General features: G+C 38.8%; 1 protein-coding gene across 1 annotated transcript; it reads right to left on the bottom strand.

The window, feature by feature from the left end:
- Positions 1-4097: 4097 nt before the first annotated feature.
- On the bottom strand, positions 4098-18657 carry LOC104955791 (chondroitin sulfate proteoglycan 4). The gene is made up of 7 exons (XM_010783184.1): positions 18175-18657; positions 17485-17661; positions 13073-13271; positions 11838-11969; positions 9039-9211; positions 8457-8640; positions 4098-7823 (listed from the first exon to the last, which is right to left on the bottom strand). The coding sequence occupies exons 1-7, from the start codon at positions 18655-18657 to the stop codon at positions 5770-5772; spliced, it is 3402 nt and encodes a 1133-aa protein (XP_010781486.1). The 3' UTR covers positions 4098-5769.
- Between the last annotated feature and the right edge of the window lie 330 nt (positions 18658-18987).

Genomic DNA, 18987 nt, shown 5'->3' with positions numbered 1-18987 from the left:
AAACTAAAACACAAAATTAGTCAAATGTCCAAAAAAACAATGGCAACAAATCAAGTTAATGAAGAACGGCGCCAATGTTGTATAAATGTTTCTGTTGATTGTGTATATATAGGATATACATATTTTTAAATATATTTGTATTTTTGTATTCAGGATTGTGGGAAAAGGTATTTCGATCTCTCTGTCTGTACACACAAAGATTGAAAGATTGTCAATAAAGTGACTCGTTCATGTGTAATATTTTACTGTTTGACTTTGACTTGAATGTTGGAAATAAAAAAAGACAATTATGGTTTGTATTCAAGTAAGCAGAAAGGCAGTTCTTTAAAGTCAAAGAAAGAAAATGGAAGTACAGATCCTCAGTGTACTTTATGCTGTAAATTGTTACCATTTACCAAATACTGTCCAAAATGTTACCAGATGAGAAAGATATCTAGCCAGCACAAATGCCTCAGCAGCAAGAGACTCTTCAATTGAATGATAACATATAGTTTTCCTGGTTCCATTTTACCTTGCTGATTTTTATATCTGTTTTAGATCAGTAATGTGCAGAGCAGCTGCAGAAAACTGAGAAAAGCCTCTGTATGAATCAAGCCGCTAATCCTTTTCCCAGCAGACAAAAAGACTTAGTTTATTAACAGATAAAACACTGCCTGATTCACTCTGTAAAGAAAGACAATAAACCTAGATTGCAGCGTGACGTTCTGTTTTTTCATCATTTGCACGACAGTGTTTTCTCCTAAAAGTCGACCACAGTGGCTTTCAGCACCAGCACGCGACATTCTGAAACCCTTTGCAGTATTTTAGGCAGTTGATTGGCTTTTATGAATAAACTAAATGACACTTTAGGGATGATATGTTCACTATACTTTAAATGCACAGACATTGTAATTATTGCAATAGTTTATAAGATGAGAGAGAGAGAGGGAGAGAGAGAGAAAACCGTCTTTGTGAAATACAAGTGGCGGTCGAAGTGATTCAATTAAGCATCTGGGCTTGTCTCTGTGGAACCTTATTAAACTAAATGAGCCAAGACTCCTTTGTTTCTGCTTGTCATGTCTTGCATGGTGCTATTGTTCTGTAGCCCTCTGCCCCACAATTACCCACCCTTAATGATCACTGTGAGATCTAATATCTGGGGGCAAGAACTCGACTAATTATCTCTCTCTGATTCTCGGTTTCTCTCTCAGTGTGTGGTTGTATCACTTGAATTGTTACTCTATTAAAAGCCCAGGATTACTGCTGAGTGTGTAAAACTGCAAACATCTAGCGTAATGCTAATTTAAGACCGGACTTCTGAGTGTCCGACATGTGACCACTTCCTTCCAGACGACCACATTTTGAAACTTCAAATACCATTAGGTTAGCATTTTCTCTGTGCTAGATTCCTCTTTTTGGGGCTATAGCCTTACTTTGAAATTACTTGGAAGTAAAACAGAAGTTCACTTATGCTTGTACAGGCTGAGTGCCAATCCTGCATCAGCAGTAGGCCTACTTTAGGGTTTCTTATATCAATGAACACGATTTGCAAATAATACCTTTTATGGTTATAAAGTCTTATTCTGTGAACTATATGTCAACATTAACGGATGGGATAAAACCTAATGACTTTGGTGACTAGGATTTTTTTAACACTGTCCTCCCTTCTTTACAGTCTGTGGTGTTTCACCAGATAAAAGACTATCAATCTGACATGGCTTGCAAAACAAGACATAAATCTCTGCAAATGATTTCATCCAATAAATGGAGTGTAAGATGTCTCTGGATGATCTCAGTCTTTCACATCATCAGTATTTGTAAACACAAACAAACATCTCCCCATGTATAACAGACATGTGGGCAGGATTTCACTTCTACGCTTGTGATGAAACAATAATTCAAACAAACAGGGTTCATACACTTTTTCACCAATGATTTTCAATGACTTCTCCATGACCTTTAACCTCATTTTCCATGACCACAAAAATGACTATTTTTCAGCGGTACCACATGGAACAGGAGAATAAGGTCTGCATATGAAACATGTTGTGCCTAATCTAAAACAAATCAAATAGGCTTACTAGCTTCTACACGCTAAAGCAACTAAAATCTCTCCCCAGCATAACACCTCTACAGTTATTAAATGCCATTTTACGTTTCATTACTATACGATACAGTATTTATTATCATTATAGTATTACTATTTCGGCGATTAGATAAAATATAAATTATATTTGATGCAACTTTAGTTACATTTCCATGACTTTGCCAAAACTTTGGGAAAAATATTGTTTTCCATAACTTTTCCAGGGCTTGGAATTTGCATTTGGAATTTCCATGACTTTTCCAGGTTTTTAATGACCGTAAGAACCCTGAACAAAGCTGTTTTTGCCACAAAATTACTATGTTGGCTGACAGTTTGGGACTGAGGTTTGGAATTCAGGTTGGGGAATTACAGGAAACTCCAAAGACAAGTCTGCCTTTGTGTGTTTGTTTGTGTGTTTATGTGTGAGTGAGGGAGTGGTTGATCTTTCAAATCCTTCTTCCCTTTGAGGTAATCCCTCTCCTCCTCGAGTCTATTGAAAAGCTGCTCCCTACCACCTCCTTCACATACTTTAGTTTAACTTTGTGCGCCATATCATCTCAAATTTTGAAAGACTTTGGGACCGAGTTAAACCCCTCACATATAATCGTACTGAACAGCCATTTGGTTTCCCAGAGCCAATTATTCTGTGATTGGCTTGATTGTTTCTCTAATATTGATAACAGATAGGAATTACTGTAAACAATTGGAAATATGGGCAATGACCAAAAGGTAATTGGATAGACAACACACCAAATTCAATGTAAAGTACAGAAATATTATCAAAATATATGAAAAGTACCAAATGTTGATCTGCAAATACATTTAAATAGTGAAGTAAAAAGTACAATATTTGTTATTATTTTAGAATTGTTGGGAGTATAAGTAGAACTTAGAAAATTGAAATACTTAAGTAAAACATTTAAGGAAATGTACCTATTAGTAGAATTATTCTGCTATACGTGCAGTATCACCATTCAAGTTCTGGCTACAGATGGACCTGAATGTTCATGTTTTTTTATTGTCTTTGTTTAGCTTTGTCTATATTTGTATCCGTCTGTATATTTGTTCTTGGCACTGGTAAACAAATAGTTTGGACAGTAACGTTTTTTGCCTATCTGAAAAATTGGGACAAAACATATCCTGTTAGTAGCTGGTGAAGACAGGAATGATGAACAATGTAGCTGTTGTTTCAGTTAATCTAAGTTTGTCAATCTGCACTCTCCTGAACAATTCAAATGTTATTCTTCCTAAATTGTGCTGGAATTTCCTTTTAAATAACAATTTGTGGTCAACAACAGTTTGCATTGGAGTTCCTGTCAGTGGACTCTGTGGCTTGACATCATTGTGCCAAGTTTGCTACTCACTTGTGATGCCGTTGCTCACCGTTCCCATTAGCTCATTTACTGTCAACACGACCATTTAGCACACCAGCTTCCATTGTGTAAATGTTTTGGTTAAACTACTTACATTCTTCTTGGTAACTGAAGCCTGTAACTAACACCTGGGCACATGTGACATACATCATTAGGGTTTGGGTTCAGGAGGACAAGCCATGGATTTCTCCGCGTGATTCCATTAGTCATGTGGAGTGACTCACAGCAGCTTCAGCTACTGTACAGAAAAAGATCCTTGTGCTTTTCCAAATCACATTACATTATTAACTTCTGGGTATTCACTCAGATTCTTAGCAATGAGTTGGAAAACACACAACACCTGACTGTGGATCATGTGAAAAATTCCTCCAGATGTTTTTGTTTTCGGGTGTGAAAAAACTACAATTAAAGTAATTGCAGGAAACTAGAAGAAGTGATGATGACAATCTTTTTTGTTATTGGTCCTCTGGAGCAGTGTCTCTTTTGTTGCAACAGGAAAAGTATCATTGAGAGGAGGGGAACAGGTTGACAAAAACTCAGTACAAGAAAAAAGGGAACATGTGGACACTAATGAATCCTGTAATAGTCTGCACCGGTTTTAGACGCACACACAAACTATGATTATGCTACTGTACGGAAGCATAAACTGATTCCTCACACAAATGTGATAGTGGTTTATTAAAAATATGGTATAAATAAATATGACACTTCTTATACACATCAGGTTACATCATTCAGATGAGACTGGAATACACTGGATAGACACTTCTCTTCAGTACAAAATTATTTCATAACATATTTCAGTAGTTTTCTCATCTCCCTTAGCTTGCCAGGACCTGTCAGAGCAGTATGTTTCATTTACAGCAGCTACATCATTACAGTGTAAAACCACCAAGGCTTAAAGTAGATTATGTCAAGGAACAGGCTTATCAGAGGTAAATCATTAGTATACATACCAGCACTATATTCAGTCAAAGAAAATCTCAGTGATTTGTAATTATTTTCACGAAGGGACTGTCAGTATTTTTAAAAATGCACTTCTTGTGCCTGTCTGTTTAAGGATAAGCTGCTTGATGTCCTGAAAATTATGTGGAACCACCAAACTATTCAACAGTAGGTTGTTGTAGATATATTACATAATGAACTTAAAATAAAAATTGTAATCACTGAAGTGAAATCGGGTAAATTACAGTGTAGATTTGTGTCATCCTTAAGGTCAGGGCATTGATTTTTTTGTACACACTTATTTAAATAATGCAAAAATAAGTATGATTAAAAAAACTGAAAAACAGTGCTAATATTTTGAGCAGTGGGATTTGTTTACGCTATTAAAAACGTTTTAATAGTAGTACCAAACAAACCATTTCAATGTCTCATTTCAGTATTCAGCCATTTGTGACAAAACTGTCTTTTATCATATTGAAACCCTGTAATGTTAAACAAAGACCTCAGTGATTGACAAAATATGCAACCCTCATTAAAGGTAACATGGAGTAAAGGACTTAACAAAATACCTGAGTTAAAAAAGTTAATATACTATGATATATAATACACAACAACAATATAAAATATGCACAATCAATTGAAATGCTTCGACTTTGTGCCAGTGTCAGTCTTAGTAATTCAGTTTCAAGCCGCTACTAGCACCACCTTCCACTCTGATGATAATAATAACCTATAATGGAAGAGACTTCATCGTGCATGAGGACCAGATAACAATGTGAGTGATTACCAAACACAGGTTACAATTGAACACAATGATGATCACTTTATAAATGTTCAATGCTGAACAAATTCTGACCCTCCAACTCAATATACAGCAGTGGTTGTAAACCACTGAGACTCAATAAAAGGGTATCTGTTTTATCCTTACTTAAAGCTGCACCAATCATTTTGGGGCCACTAGGGGGTAGAGCACCTCAAAACAAGCTAGCACAACCTTGACATACAGTTGTATGGTCTTTTGTTTTAGTTCTTTATTTAAACCGTTATCAGAAAAAGTCCTAATTATGCATCTAGCCAAAAGTGCTTCATTATGGCCATATTGGGACCTTTTGGATTAGCCCATATCAACTCTCAGACAAAGCAATCTTGGTCTTTACTTGCTAACCACAAGCTAAAAGAAGCTAAAAGGCTCCATGAAGCTGAACAGTTGGAAATGTAAGGTTTGTTAATACAAGTAACACCTTAAACAAAATGCCAATTTGTTTTGGTATGAATAGAAAAAAAGACAATTTATTGCCACCCTATTTGAGTACACAACCACTTTTGTTGTCAAAACAAGTAACAGTATTTTGCAGAGGATATAGTTTCCAGTCGGCTAGTAAAAGCTCATACCCAGTACTGATTAATCTGCAGAGTGGGAGTGGTGGTTCTAATAATTTCGGAAGACGATGCAGGGGAACCGTTCTTCCAAGAACTTAAAAGTATGTTAGAATCAACAGTGTTATACGCCGAACCCTGATTTGTCGTCAATAAGCGATCAAACAAGGGGCTATTTGGGCAGCTGGGGTTTAATGGAGTGACAGTCACCGTGGGAACTGTTGGGCTCCTCTGGGGTTGACCATGGTAGGACTGACTGCTTGGAACATCAGTGGAAGCGGTCTCTTTTGATGAGGAAGTTCTCCGATGCCTGTGGTGTCGAAGAAAGACAACCAAGACTACAAAGATGATTATAAGCAACAGAAGTGCCAGCAGTGGTAAGATGACCAGGAGCGGACTGGAGGTTTTTTGAGGGTAGGACTCTACTCGTACAGGTGTGTTCCTAAAAGGGAAGTCCTCTGTTCCCTGCGTGGGCTTGCCAAGAGTCGTGCTAAATATGCTAGTTCTGTTGGAGTTTCCCCATCGGTTGCGTGCCTTGACCTTTTGCTGGTTTTTGCTTGTTTGCTGGGTGGAGAGGAAAGCTGTCGACAGGACGGGCGAAGCAGTCCCATTTCTGGAAGTGTGGATTGGAGTCCGAGGAACAGATGATGTGGTTGGAACGGGACTCTTTGTGGTTGAAAAAAGTGCTGCATCATATGGCACAACTGTAAAATGGAACTCGCCTTTAGCAGGTTGGACGTTATCAGCTTTCAGTACGAACACCAGTGAGTCATTTAGCTCTTGAACTCCCGTCATGTTTGCATTCAGCTGCAAGGCTACCATCTCCTGCATCACCTCCTGAAAGGTGAAGGACTCAGCCGGTACAGCTTTCTTGGACATTTTAGGTTTTGTCCAAACAACCTTCCCATACTTAGGATGGGAGATAATTTCAAATGTAGGGTCACTATTACTGATATTAGCCAGTTCAGAGGCATTAAGAAAGCCAGCGTTGAGTTTGACAGCAATACCATTTGGAATGCTAAAACCTTTGCCAACCTGGATTAAAGGTCTGACTGTTATGTTAAACACTTGATTGGTCAAATTTGCCTCTGAAGTGAAGGCAGTGAATACAAAGCTATCCTCTGCAGAGGATAGGGAGATCATGTGGTAGGACAACCTTCCAGTCTGTAGATCCTCCTGTTCAAACGTTGTCACCTCTTGGTTGTCCTTCAAAAGCTTGCCAAAATGTGGAGGCTTTGTAATCTGGTAGTGTATGGTGAAGTTTCTCCCATTGGTCTCAGCAGCAAGGTTGTGTTGGGTCAGGGATACTGAAGTCTTGCTTTGCTCAAGTGTCAATCCAGTGTAGTTTACTAGAGAAATTGTGATTTCCGTCACTTCTAGGTTAAAGAGTTTATATATTGGTTTATGATGGCCATCCGTCACACTGAAGTAGAACACCCCTGACACTGAGCTTCCATCATGGATGAAATAGACACTTCCATTGTTGATTTGGGCTTGAGTAAAGGTCTCAACCGACTCATTCAAATGTCCTCCAAGAGCTAGGTAGCCATTGTTTGGCTTGCTAATCACAGAGAACTTTATATCACCGGGAGGATTGTCCAAATCTTCAACTTTGAGGTTCTCAGGCCTGAGGGCTACCGTATCTCCTTGTACCACCTTCAGACTTGGAGCTTTGGTTTTTAGCAAAGGTGGCTGATCGTTCACAGGTGTGATTGTGATGTTAAAATACTCCTCAACGATATCAATGTCATCTTGGGGACGCTGAGCAGTTTTCCCCTTAGGATTTAACCATGTACTGAATACAAAAGAATCATGAGTTGTCTCTGAGTTGTCGTGCTTGTAGGTAATGCCGTATTTGTTAACGATGAACTGGGAGAAGTTAGGTTTCTCTTTGGTGAGGTTTCGCTCTCCTACCACTATGACACCATGCTCAGGCAGAGAGGTCACCTGGAACCAGACCTCATGGGAGCTCCGCTGAGGTGTCGGCAGCTTGGACATCAGGTTAGAGGCATCCAGCTTGGATTCATCGATGATGACACTCTCCCCTTCAGTTACCTCAGCACCTAGCACCAAGCAAAACAAATAACACTTATCACCAAGGACAACAGTGTTACATGTTTTAAAATAAAAACAAACACAAGAGCATAGTCAAAAAGAAATCTAGCCATTCTTCTCTAGGGATGGGAGATTAAATGGCAGTTGATGGCTAAACAGGTATTTTTGTAAACATTGTTTTTTCTATGCCATTTTGGCCTTTTGTCCAAACAGTGAAAACAAAGCTTTTGTATGCTGTTTCTAGTGTTGACATGTCGTTTTTGGCTTGTAGTTTCAGAGTGTGTGCCAATATGTTCTTGGTGAGCTGATGGGTCCACCAATTTGTTCCAGACTGAAGTATTTCTGCTATTAAATCAAAAGGAAGACATTTGTGGTAGCCAGTAGATAAAGCCTACTGGCTTCGGGCATCTCATGACTTTACCACTAGCGCCATTTCAAACTCAATATTTGTCATTTCCATTGAAATATCTCATCAACTACTGGATGGATTAGCAGGAAAATAAGTATGCACCTTTAATATTACCATCAGTGGGAATTGTAATACCTTTGACAATCCATTAACCTTTCATATATCATATGTTTCTTTTAAAATAATATTATTCCTATCATCTTATCAGCTCTTGCTATACTGTTCTTCATACCTTTGTTTGCAAGCAAGACTGTGCTGTGTTCAGGTCCGGTATTCTCATAGGAAATGTCCATTTTGAAGGTCTGGCTGTCCAGAGTTGTAGGCGATGATGCCACAGAGAAGGTCATGGAGTCCATGGCTTCCCAGCCCACTGACTCGATGGGGGTTTGAATGAACACGACTTCCTTCCTATCCACCTAGAGTAAAAGCCACCACAGATCTTTCAGAGAAACCACGATCCAAAATCAATTCACATCAACATATTTGCACAACATGCAGATTAGCCATCCTTAAAGTGAACTAATGGCTCGATCAACTGTCAGAACAGTTCAGTAGCCTAAATCACCGTTCTGAAAGATGTAAAGTTTGTATAGAGCCCATTATTAATTTAAATCTGAGATGCTCAGCAGTAAATAAAGTGCACAGAGCTTCACAGCTTTAACTGTGTCAGAACAAAACCATCAGCAATAATTGATTGCATAAAAGCCTTAGAGTACATGGTCCATTCAGCTAAAGAAGAGCAAAGTACATTTATTGAATGAGGATGCAGACTATCTATTATTCATTCCATGAAAATCTCCAGTTCTTCACTCACCATGTCTTGTGTGAAAGTGGAAATATCCACTGTTGAATTGTCAGGCTGCCTCGTCACCAGACGCCCAAGTTTAGGCTGCCGAATCACACTGAATGTAATGATGCGGGTTGAGGTGTTGCTAATATCATTGGTCACTGCTTGTAAGTCCTCATTGGTGATTGCAGTTGAAGAGCCTGTGGAAGAGACGTGAAATTAAATCAAGAGTAATGCTGGTGAGTTGGCTTAGATAATTGATCATCAAACTATATCTGTCAAGAAAATTAGCTGTATTTGTCTGGTGTTCAGTTTAGCTGTCACCACGCTGTTAAGATCTGTGGCTGCATCAAATGTTGCAAGTTTTCCCCTCTGGAAGCGTTTCACATCTTTTTGACACCAAATTATGCAAAGAAACGCACTGGAATAGACCGATGGGAGCCCTTTGAAGTGTCAAATTAAAGCGGCACTGCAGACATCACAGGCTTTTACACAATGGTCCAACTGCAGTGCAGGCTGTTATATAAAATCCAAACAAGAAATTAAAAGTGGATCAGCTCCTTGAAGGCACGGAAATCTTCCACTTGGGGAAAAAGTAAAAAGAGTAATTTTCTGTGCATGATGACGGGGAGTACTGTGAGCGTTTTTTCCTCTTAACATGAATTACAGAAGATTTCCATAGATGTGCTGCCACTAAGAAGATTGTGAAGATCCTAAAAAAGAGTGCCGATAAACGATGAAAGGCAATGATAGAGGGAAAAAGGGGCTCAGCACAGTGAATTCATTCATCACATATCGTGAGCACTCCCACCATCCATGACTGTCTCTCATGGGAAATGAACCTCTTAAGAAGGGAGAGGGAGAAACCAACTTTCTTGTCTTTTCACAATGAAAACCTGTCCTGCTCTTAATCGGCACATGATGTGTTTACTATATTGTCAGATATTTTGTTCAGGATTTTGTGATGGTAGTACATAGAGATGTAAAATGTAAAATGCCAAACACTATTAAAATACTTCTTCACAGGAAGTCCTGTAGTTTAGTCTTTGCGAGTCTAAGTGAGCCACATTGGGAATTTGAAAGGGACAAATAATGTGTGAAACATCCTACAAACACAGTGCTCAAACAACAGGCCACAAATATTACCCAACTAAAGGTCATGTTTTTGAGGCATATGGGATAATATCTTTAAAATTATAATGATGAAAAGAGATTAGAAGGATAAAGCAATTTGGGAGTGTGATAATCCATATTAGAATATCATTAAGGTATAACAATATTCTTTTTCACATTTATTTTCTTCCTAAAATCTCTCTTTTCAACATTATTATTGTACTATTGTGTACCACAGTCCAGATGAAAGAAGATCTTAATTAATGAAAATGGTTAAACTTTCTTCTAGGATGGTTTTAGAAAGATTGTGCTACAAGAAATTAGCTGCCAAGTGCTTGGCAGACTTGTATTGGTGATTTGTTGTGGATGTAAGAAGGCTAAAATGAAGGAAGACCTGCAGACAATACTGCTGAGAAGTGTACTGCTGTATCCAATTGAACACAAGTCAATCTCTTTCTCATGATTGAACTTGTACTTTTATTTTTTGGAAAATAAACTGAATTGATTGCTGCACCATACACTTTTCAGAAACTTAAAGTCCTTTGTTAAACATAGATTTAAATTCTCGGGCGTACACTTTTGACACCAAATCTACACCCTTAGTTATCCCCATATTTAAAAATGATCACTTCTACCATCCGTTCATGTCTCCATTTGGAAAAACACTTAAAAATAAGAAGTTCTGTGTATTCAAAAAGACGTTGAAGGAAATGCCATGGTATTTCCAGGCAACACCACAATGAATGGTTTCAGGTAAACGCTACATAAGGCATATGAAACCATTTAGTGAGGAGTCTTTGCACAGAGAGTTAAAGATTGTGCAAGAAGAAAGGAAAACATTAATCTCACCTCCACTGTGTGAAAGTGTTTAACGTCACCCCTCACCCCATCAAAAACCCTTCATTGTCAGTTAAAGCCCCCCCCCCCTTTCTGCCTCGCCTGGCACACAGCACCAACAGGGCTGCCTCAGACAGACAGAGGCACAGCTTTTCAAGTACCCACTCACCCTGTGGCGGGGGAGATCAGCGGAACGTGCCAGTTGGCAGTTTGCTGCCTTCACAATACCCTTCCCTTCTAATTCACAAACCAGACCACTGGAAATCTCGGGGAAATCGTGAAATGCGTTTATGGACACAGACAAAAACCAGCATGCTAAAAGTAGCAAAGTGTATATCAAAACATGAAGCAATGTCTGAGGATTCACGAGTCTGGTATTAGTGTAAAGTAATGACAGATGGAAAGGTGCTGAATTATTTAACTGAAGGGATTCTGAGCTAAGACTGTAGAACATACAAGCAGGGTAAATCCTACTAAATACGGCAAAATGAGAGGAAAAGCGCACACACACAAATCTCCAGCTGAGCCGTAACAATGAAAGCAGAGAAGAGGAAATCAATACAGCTAAAAATTGCCTCTGAGGGAGGATGACTGAGGGACGGAAAAAAATAAGTGGTTTCAGTTCATCATGAGAGCAGCCGATTAGTTTCAACATGAACAAATCTGGTGATCTCATATTGGGAGAATGGATAAAACACAGATACAAAAGTATAGGCAGAGCTTGAATAGTTTAAAAAGCAAGTGTGGTTTGTACATGGGAAGAGGAACAATATCAAAAAGAAAGACTAGCACATTGTTAGATTTGTTTGAGTTTTTAAAACTATTGAACATTATTCTGAAAGGATAGGCTCTACTCAGATCAGAGGGGGGATGTACCTGGAAACACCTTGATTGGACGGTTGTTCTCTAAGCTGAGAACTAAGGCTCTGGCAGTGATGCTGAAGATCTGCCTGGGAGTGAAGTTCACACCATCGTTCACTTGGAAGTTGAATCCTCCAGACATGGCACCTGGAAATGCAATTAAACAAAACAATTAAAAGCTGTTAAGAAGACTAAGAGGCAAAGTTGATGGATGACTGTTGCAAGGAACAAACAACATCTTAGTTTTGTTATCAGCTACGTCTGGTTTCTGCAAAATGTGCAAAAAAAAAGCACTAAGTCAGCGTTCCTAATGCTAGTCTCTCAAGAAAAACTGCAATACAAGCTAAACATGATTATTCTTAGTCAACAATGGAATAGATATGCTGAACTAAACATTTGTTAATACTTGTGTAGGTGTGTGTAAAAAATAAATGCATTATTCAACATATTGGCTAGGGTAAGTCTCTTTCACACAATGTCATTGCTACATTTCCTGTTGGGACAAGTACAGAAAGAAAGAAGTGGATAGGAATCAGAACAGTAAGCAGAAACCCGATCTGAGACTGATAACATCAAACTGAGTTCCCAGACTATTTTTGTCTGTATTAGTGTTGCAAGAAATCAAAAATACAATTGTTCTTGCAGATGACTATGCTTCAATGTGAGTTGTGAAATGTAAAGCATATCAAACTTTAAAGAATTGAAAACAGCATCTTCTAGTGGACGTAAAAGGTACAACAACTTTTCTATTATCAATATATATTACAGTATGGCTGATGCTCAATACCATGTTCCATTTTTCAACTTTCATGACATCAGAACCTCACATAAACTAAACAAAAATATCAAATACATCTTATTGTTTGTTTTCAATACCATTTGTTTGAATCATTCATTTGTACCAAAGAATGACAATATGATATCAGTAAATTAACAAATACAGATCTACTGAATGTATCGCCCGTATTTGGCAAATGGGATTTTCCTCTTCGAGACTGTTGTCAGAAAAAACAACACACACAAAAACCTGTTTTTAATATAGGTTTTGTAATTTTTAATTTGGGGAGAGACCCATTATATAAGTCTACAGCTTCCTGACCCCTCCTGTAAAACCTCTTTCACTTATGTTGTCAGTTGTTATGCTATCTGTAAATGTAAAATGCAATTCCTGTTATCTCTGATTAAAAATGTTTCTTCTCCAGCCCTGTGTGGTGGTAATTCTTCAGTAGGTCATAGAAAACAGATTGCACCTTTGTGAACAAACAGCAGCTGCCCCTGGTCGATGTGAGCCTGGGTGAAGTTGAGCAGGGCCTTCATGGGGGCACTCTTCAGGGCCAGGTGACCGTTGCTGGGGGGGATCACCATGAAGTGCAGCTCCTCGGGGGGGGAGTCCCGGTCTTGCGCTCTCAGATCCTCCGGCCTGATCTCCATCACAGAGGACACCCAAACCTGGACACAAGATGGACAGGTACACAGGTGTCACCTTTAATCTCTGTGAAAATATAGACCTCCAGGGAAACATTTGGTCTGACAGGATGTGGGGGCAAGATAACAACATCTGCCAGTTTGACATTTATTTTGATGGACGTTATGAAATACTGTCATATTTTTCCCAACATTGGGACAAAAGACCTGCATTATTTATGACAGAACAGGATCATTATTCATGTACCTCAGTTTTTTTAAATGCACATTTATGTAACACCTACGTTCTGCTCAGATATAATGCCATTGAAAGGAAGCATGACAAATAGAAGGCCAACGTTAACAGCTCTGATGATGAATGACGTCCTCATTCATCATCATATACAATGAACCCAGGATGCTGTGGGTGTGAGTCCAGCTCCAAGGCTATTTCACATGTTTCTCTCTCCTTTTCTTGTCTCTCGTCATTTTCCAACTGTGCAGTACAGCATTAAACCAAGCAGAACTGCCATCAAAATAATCTCCTGATGAGGCATCTAAATACGGTGAGACAATAACAACCAATGGAAGAATATCACTCGAGTCCTGTTCAACAACATCATTCGAATAAGGGCCATCTCAGGACTAAATATAGCGGTGCACACTGTAGAACAGAGTTGGGTGTGCTGCAGTGTTGGTGAGGCACAGTTAAGGTCCTGCTTCCATGAAAATTCAAAAGTCTAGAGCTAACACGAAGCAACAGAGGAGCTCATTGACACACAGAGCACAAAACGACTGAAGCGTGCAGACACTTGACAACAAAGCACGAGTCTCTATTCTCCGGGCCGGAAACTATGACATAACATGTCATTGTCTCTCACACAAGTTATGATTCCACTGTAATTACTGAGGAAATTCAAAGAAAATCATGAAAATATGGTTTTCTGATTTCTCGATAGCTTTTGACTTGTCATAGTAGAAAAAGGTTATTCTAATAACATTCACAATAGTGCCATTCTTTTCAGGTATCTTATTAAGTCGTGACACAAGGCCAAATAGTATTGTTGAACAATGCATGCTTCAAATCTATAATTACATACTATAGTATGCATATATAGGTCTAAATTAGTGTTATTCATTTTGAATGTCATATTAGTTGGTATGAAAAGCACTTTTTATTATTTTTGGTCACTAAGGGTAATGGGAACCAGTTAACACTGAAAGAAAATAACACATTTAGCAGATACAAGGCAGCAGTATCTCTGATTTTGAGTTATTTTTCTGGACACCTGGTGAATGTGATTCAATATCCTTTGAACTATGTATTAGTCTCCGTTGAATCCTGAGTGAGATGGTGAATAGTGAGATTTTGTAGTTTTTGGCTCAAAACAGCTGCCTGCTGTGGCTGGAAATGATGTTGATAGGTAAGCCAAAACCGTAAAGTTGTGGGCTTAAAAACAAAAACAATGATGTTCAATCAATCAATGTTTATTTATATAGCCCAATATCACAAATATTAAATTTGTCTCAGTGGACTTCAGTTTGTACAGAATATCAGTATGGCAATACGACACCCATGTTGTGTAGAGTTGAGGGGAACCTCAGGGATGTAAGTCTAAAGGCTAATCTATTATAGCATCTTAAATACATGTTAATGTTTGGTCTCAAAAACCACACCGATTGGAGCTCAAGGACTGGATTATATCCCTATATACAGTATCATTAGACGGTCCTTTTTTCAATAGTGGGTGTCCTTTTTAGGCTGTTTTTCTGTTGTGTGTTGTCAGCCACAAGATATTAAGTGTATTATTTATAAACTGTGTGAGCACAGTAACATCTCTCTTCAAACAGGAACTAACTAAACTAGCGTTTTACTTCGCAAGTTTCTACTGCTGCTCTCTGAATGTTAGTTTACGTGATAAAGGTCAGTGATCACAAAATGCAGAATTGGGCAACGCAGCGAGAGGAGTAGTGACGGCAACAAAAGATGCTACAAGAATGTAGAGCCTCTCACAAGTGTGAGAGAATCTGAGGACAGGTTTTACCTTTTTTTAAACTCAAAATAGTGGGGGACAGTGGAGTTTAAATGGCCCTAACATTATGCTAAAAGGACAAAATGAAAGACTCAGGTGTAACTAGAAGTGAGCTGGCCTCTCACTTGGCTGTAAGTGTTACTTACTGGAACAGAAGCACGGGGTACTTTTTTAATAAGCACCTGCAAACCACACACTCACCCACCACATGGGGACGCCACACACATCACACCACTCCCACAGCATGAAGAGTTCCCATATGAGAAGACTTGTGAGTGTGTGTTCATCTACTCCTCCAATAATCCCCCTTTAACAGGAAGTCACAGCGGGATCTGTCTGGGGAACATCAGTGTGACTCAACAAATTCAAAGAAAAGACACATGAGATCAATTTGCACAAAGAGCCCCTTGGAGACAAGATCAATCCCTCAAACATGACAAGATGTCTGCTGCTTGTCATGCTCAGCAGGTAGCGTTAGTGATGGAGATGACAGTCAGGTTTCAGCAAAACAAACTTCACCACGCTTTCATCTTTGATCTTCTTTAAAATAATTCCTGTGTGTCTCCGTCACTGCATAGCCTCGAATGTTTTGATGTTTATTTGTTGAACTGTTAGATTGGTGGTTTTATCCAACCTGCTCAACATAACATGAATAAATCTAAAAATGAAATGATTTAAATAGACTGATTCCAATCACATGTTGCTTGGTCTGAAGCCTTCTCTTGATGTAAGGATGTCAATTAAGATGAATACAAAACTGAATTAAATGAACTTTAAAACCGGAACAGTTAAAAAAAAAAAATGTATATCCATCGAAGCAAACCACCACAGACCACAATAAGTCAAAGGTCATAAATGATTGTACCGCCACAACTACAAAACATTTGTAGTGGTTCATTCTGTATTACAAAAACGATAACTTAAGATCTTTCTTGGCATGACAATCTTTCGTCGTTTAACCCAGAAATGATTTGATTATGGTTGTGTCTGTAGTTTTAGTTTTTTTAAAGCAGATTTGTATTTGATCCCACAGTTAAGCATGTGCAATCTTATATAACATGTAAAGAAAATCGCTGTCACATTACTTTTAATATATGAACATCAAAACTATAACTTTTGAAATATTATTTGGGAATTAATAAAAGGTGAGTGTAGGAAAAGCTCTCCATATGTTCCACAGTATAAATTTATCTTGAGCAGTGGCAGAGAGCCACCTTGTGGACAACATTAAGATAAAATCAAATCATTTCTAATGAGTACATTTAATTGCAACCTGTCATCAATATGTGCAGACTTGTTTATCAGTAACCACCAAATATAATAAACAGCTCATTACAAAAATATTCTTCGGGTTTCTAATTAATGACCTTTTTAATTGAACTGAAGTTCTTTAGTGCTGGGAATTTTAGAAATCACTATTCTGTGAGTCTGCAGGATCCCAGAGGAATTTGAGGCATTTAGGGCAAAGCTGCACAGACAATAGAGACCTATACTTTCCAGCTGGACTCCTCCCGACTAAAAGTCAGGTCTGCTCGGCAAATTCGACTAAACACATCAACTTCATCCTACTTTACTTTCCCAAATGACAGGGATTGTGAGTAGAAGAGCTTTCCACAAACAGCAGCAGGGTTACTTTGACTAAGCTCATATTAAAGAGTGATTTGAAATTGAGGAAACTGGTCTGAACCGGGGAGACGTGGTGACAATCCTTTCTATTTCCAGCCCATGCCATCACTCTCACTCAACAAGGATGCCTGTGAAATTGACAAAATTCAAGCGACACATTTTTCTGCAGCAAGACCTTCTGTCATGTAATGCCTGAGAGTTATTTTCCTTTCATATAAACAATTTTGTATTCATAAGAAGTCTTTGAAACAATGTGTAATCAACGCATTATATGTATAAAAAAAAAGCCACTTCAATTCACTGAAGCAGCATTGCCGGCAATCAAACCACTAATTAGTAGTGTTTCATTTGAAGACAAGCAACATTTGAACACCTTAGAGACAAAAACATGCTTTCCTAACAAAAACATACAGCTCCAAATGTATGTAAAGGTCTGTTCTGTGCAGCCTGCCCCTCTGGACCCTCCTCCGCATAGCAGACATAGTTCCCCTAATCCAGCCAGCCAGCCATGGTAACGTGCAACACTGCCCACATGAGCATTGTCTCAAAGTTATGCTGCCAGATCTGAGTTTAAATATAGAGCAGCAGTGGCGACTCACCCTGAGGACCCTGTTGGCTGTTATAACAGGAGGCTCGTCGTTGACAGCTGAAACCTGGATATGCACCGTCTGGGCCGCACTCTGCTTCCTCAGGCCCGGGTCGTTGGCCATCACAGTGAAGTTGTCAGCTAAGGTTTCACTGCTGTCGTGAACGTAGTAAATGAATTCCTGTTCCACCTAGTTAAAGATAATGAAAATGATTAGGGAGCACACGAGAATAGAACTGCAAAACAAGTAAATAACACAATAATGATTAAAGACTCTCAGGCCAATACTATTAGTCCATGTCAGCACATACATATAGGAACGAAACAACTCAATGCATTTGACAATTTTACTAATTAATTAGGAGCACAAACCCGACAGGAGCAAGCGGAGAGATAACCAGAGTAGTGCCATTTTATTCTCATTTTAATTTGGTTATTTAAATATGGATGATTTAGGTTATAGACATTATAGATAAACCTGTAGTCATGAGCCTTGTTGCTTTAGTAGTGCAACCATAATTAATACAACAATATTTATACATGAATGAAGCCTTCAAATGAAATGATATTTACATTTTTCGAGAAAACACCCTCTCCAATAAATTATTCTATGCCTGTAAAATGGCAACAAAAAAATGACCTCTGTGTGTTTTGTGTTGAGGGCATGAAAAATATACCACTACACAAAATAGGAGTGTCTCACCTGCCTCCTGGTGAAAGAGGTTATGGCCACACCGGTATGTCGAGAGTGCTCAATGTGACCGTGCAGCGGGGGCTCAGTCAAACTATACAGGAAGTTGTTTCCAGAAAAGTGTCTGTTGGTGACTTTGAGCACATCTTCAGTGAGAGCCTTGGAGGCGCCCTCGTTCAGCGTGAAATTGAAGACTTGAACTGGGATGAGGCGTGGGATGATGTCAATAGACATCCTAATGCCGTTGACATCAGTCACTCCGTTGGTAGCATCGAGGATGAAAGTGTCGTTCATTTTGTTGGGCTCCGCCTGCATGTACTGGATGTTCCCGCTGTTAATGTCCTCTTGGGTAAACGTCCTGACAGGGGACTGTTTGGTTCCGATGTAGCGCTCCTCCGCATCGGTAAAACGCCGGATAAAGCCATGAGATGGGGCTAGCTTGACTGTGAATACAATCTCAGATGGCAGGTTGTCTTCGTGAGTGACCTGCAGCATTAGAAAACATATTCCCAGGTTACATTGAAAATGTTCTGTGCGTCAGTAAGGTTTAATTTCTATTTTCCTCTAAATGTAACTTGGCATCATTTGAGAACAAAGACTGGTAAGCCTTATGTTTTGAGTTTTTAAGAAGCCCTGAAAACCAAAGCAGTACATACTGCTCTTTTATTGTAATATTAGTGAAATATGTTTTTTTGTATTATAGTTTAGATCATGACAGAAACCATGTTTAATTATGACACCAAAACAACACCACAAGAAGGTTGTTATAATGTTTTATTTTTAGAATAAGCTAAAACATTATAAATGAAACATTGTGCTCAGATC

This window comes from Notothenia coriiceps, unplaced genomic scaffold (assembly GCF_000735185.1).
Source record: "Notothenia coriiceps isolate Sejong01 unplaced genomic scaffold, NC01 NC01_scaffold00024824, whole genome shotgun sequence".
In the NCBI taxonomy this organism is placed as follows: Eukaryota; Metazoa; Chordata; class Actinopteri; order Perciformes; family Nototheniidae; genus Notothenia; species Notothenia coriiceps.
This window is presented reverse-complemented; position numbering and strand designations above follow the sequence as displayed.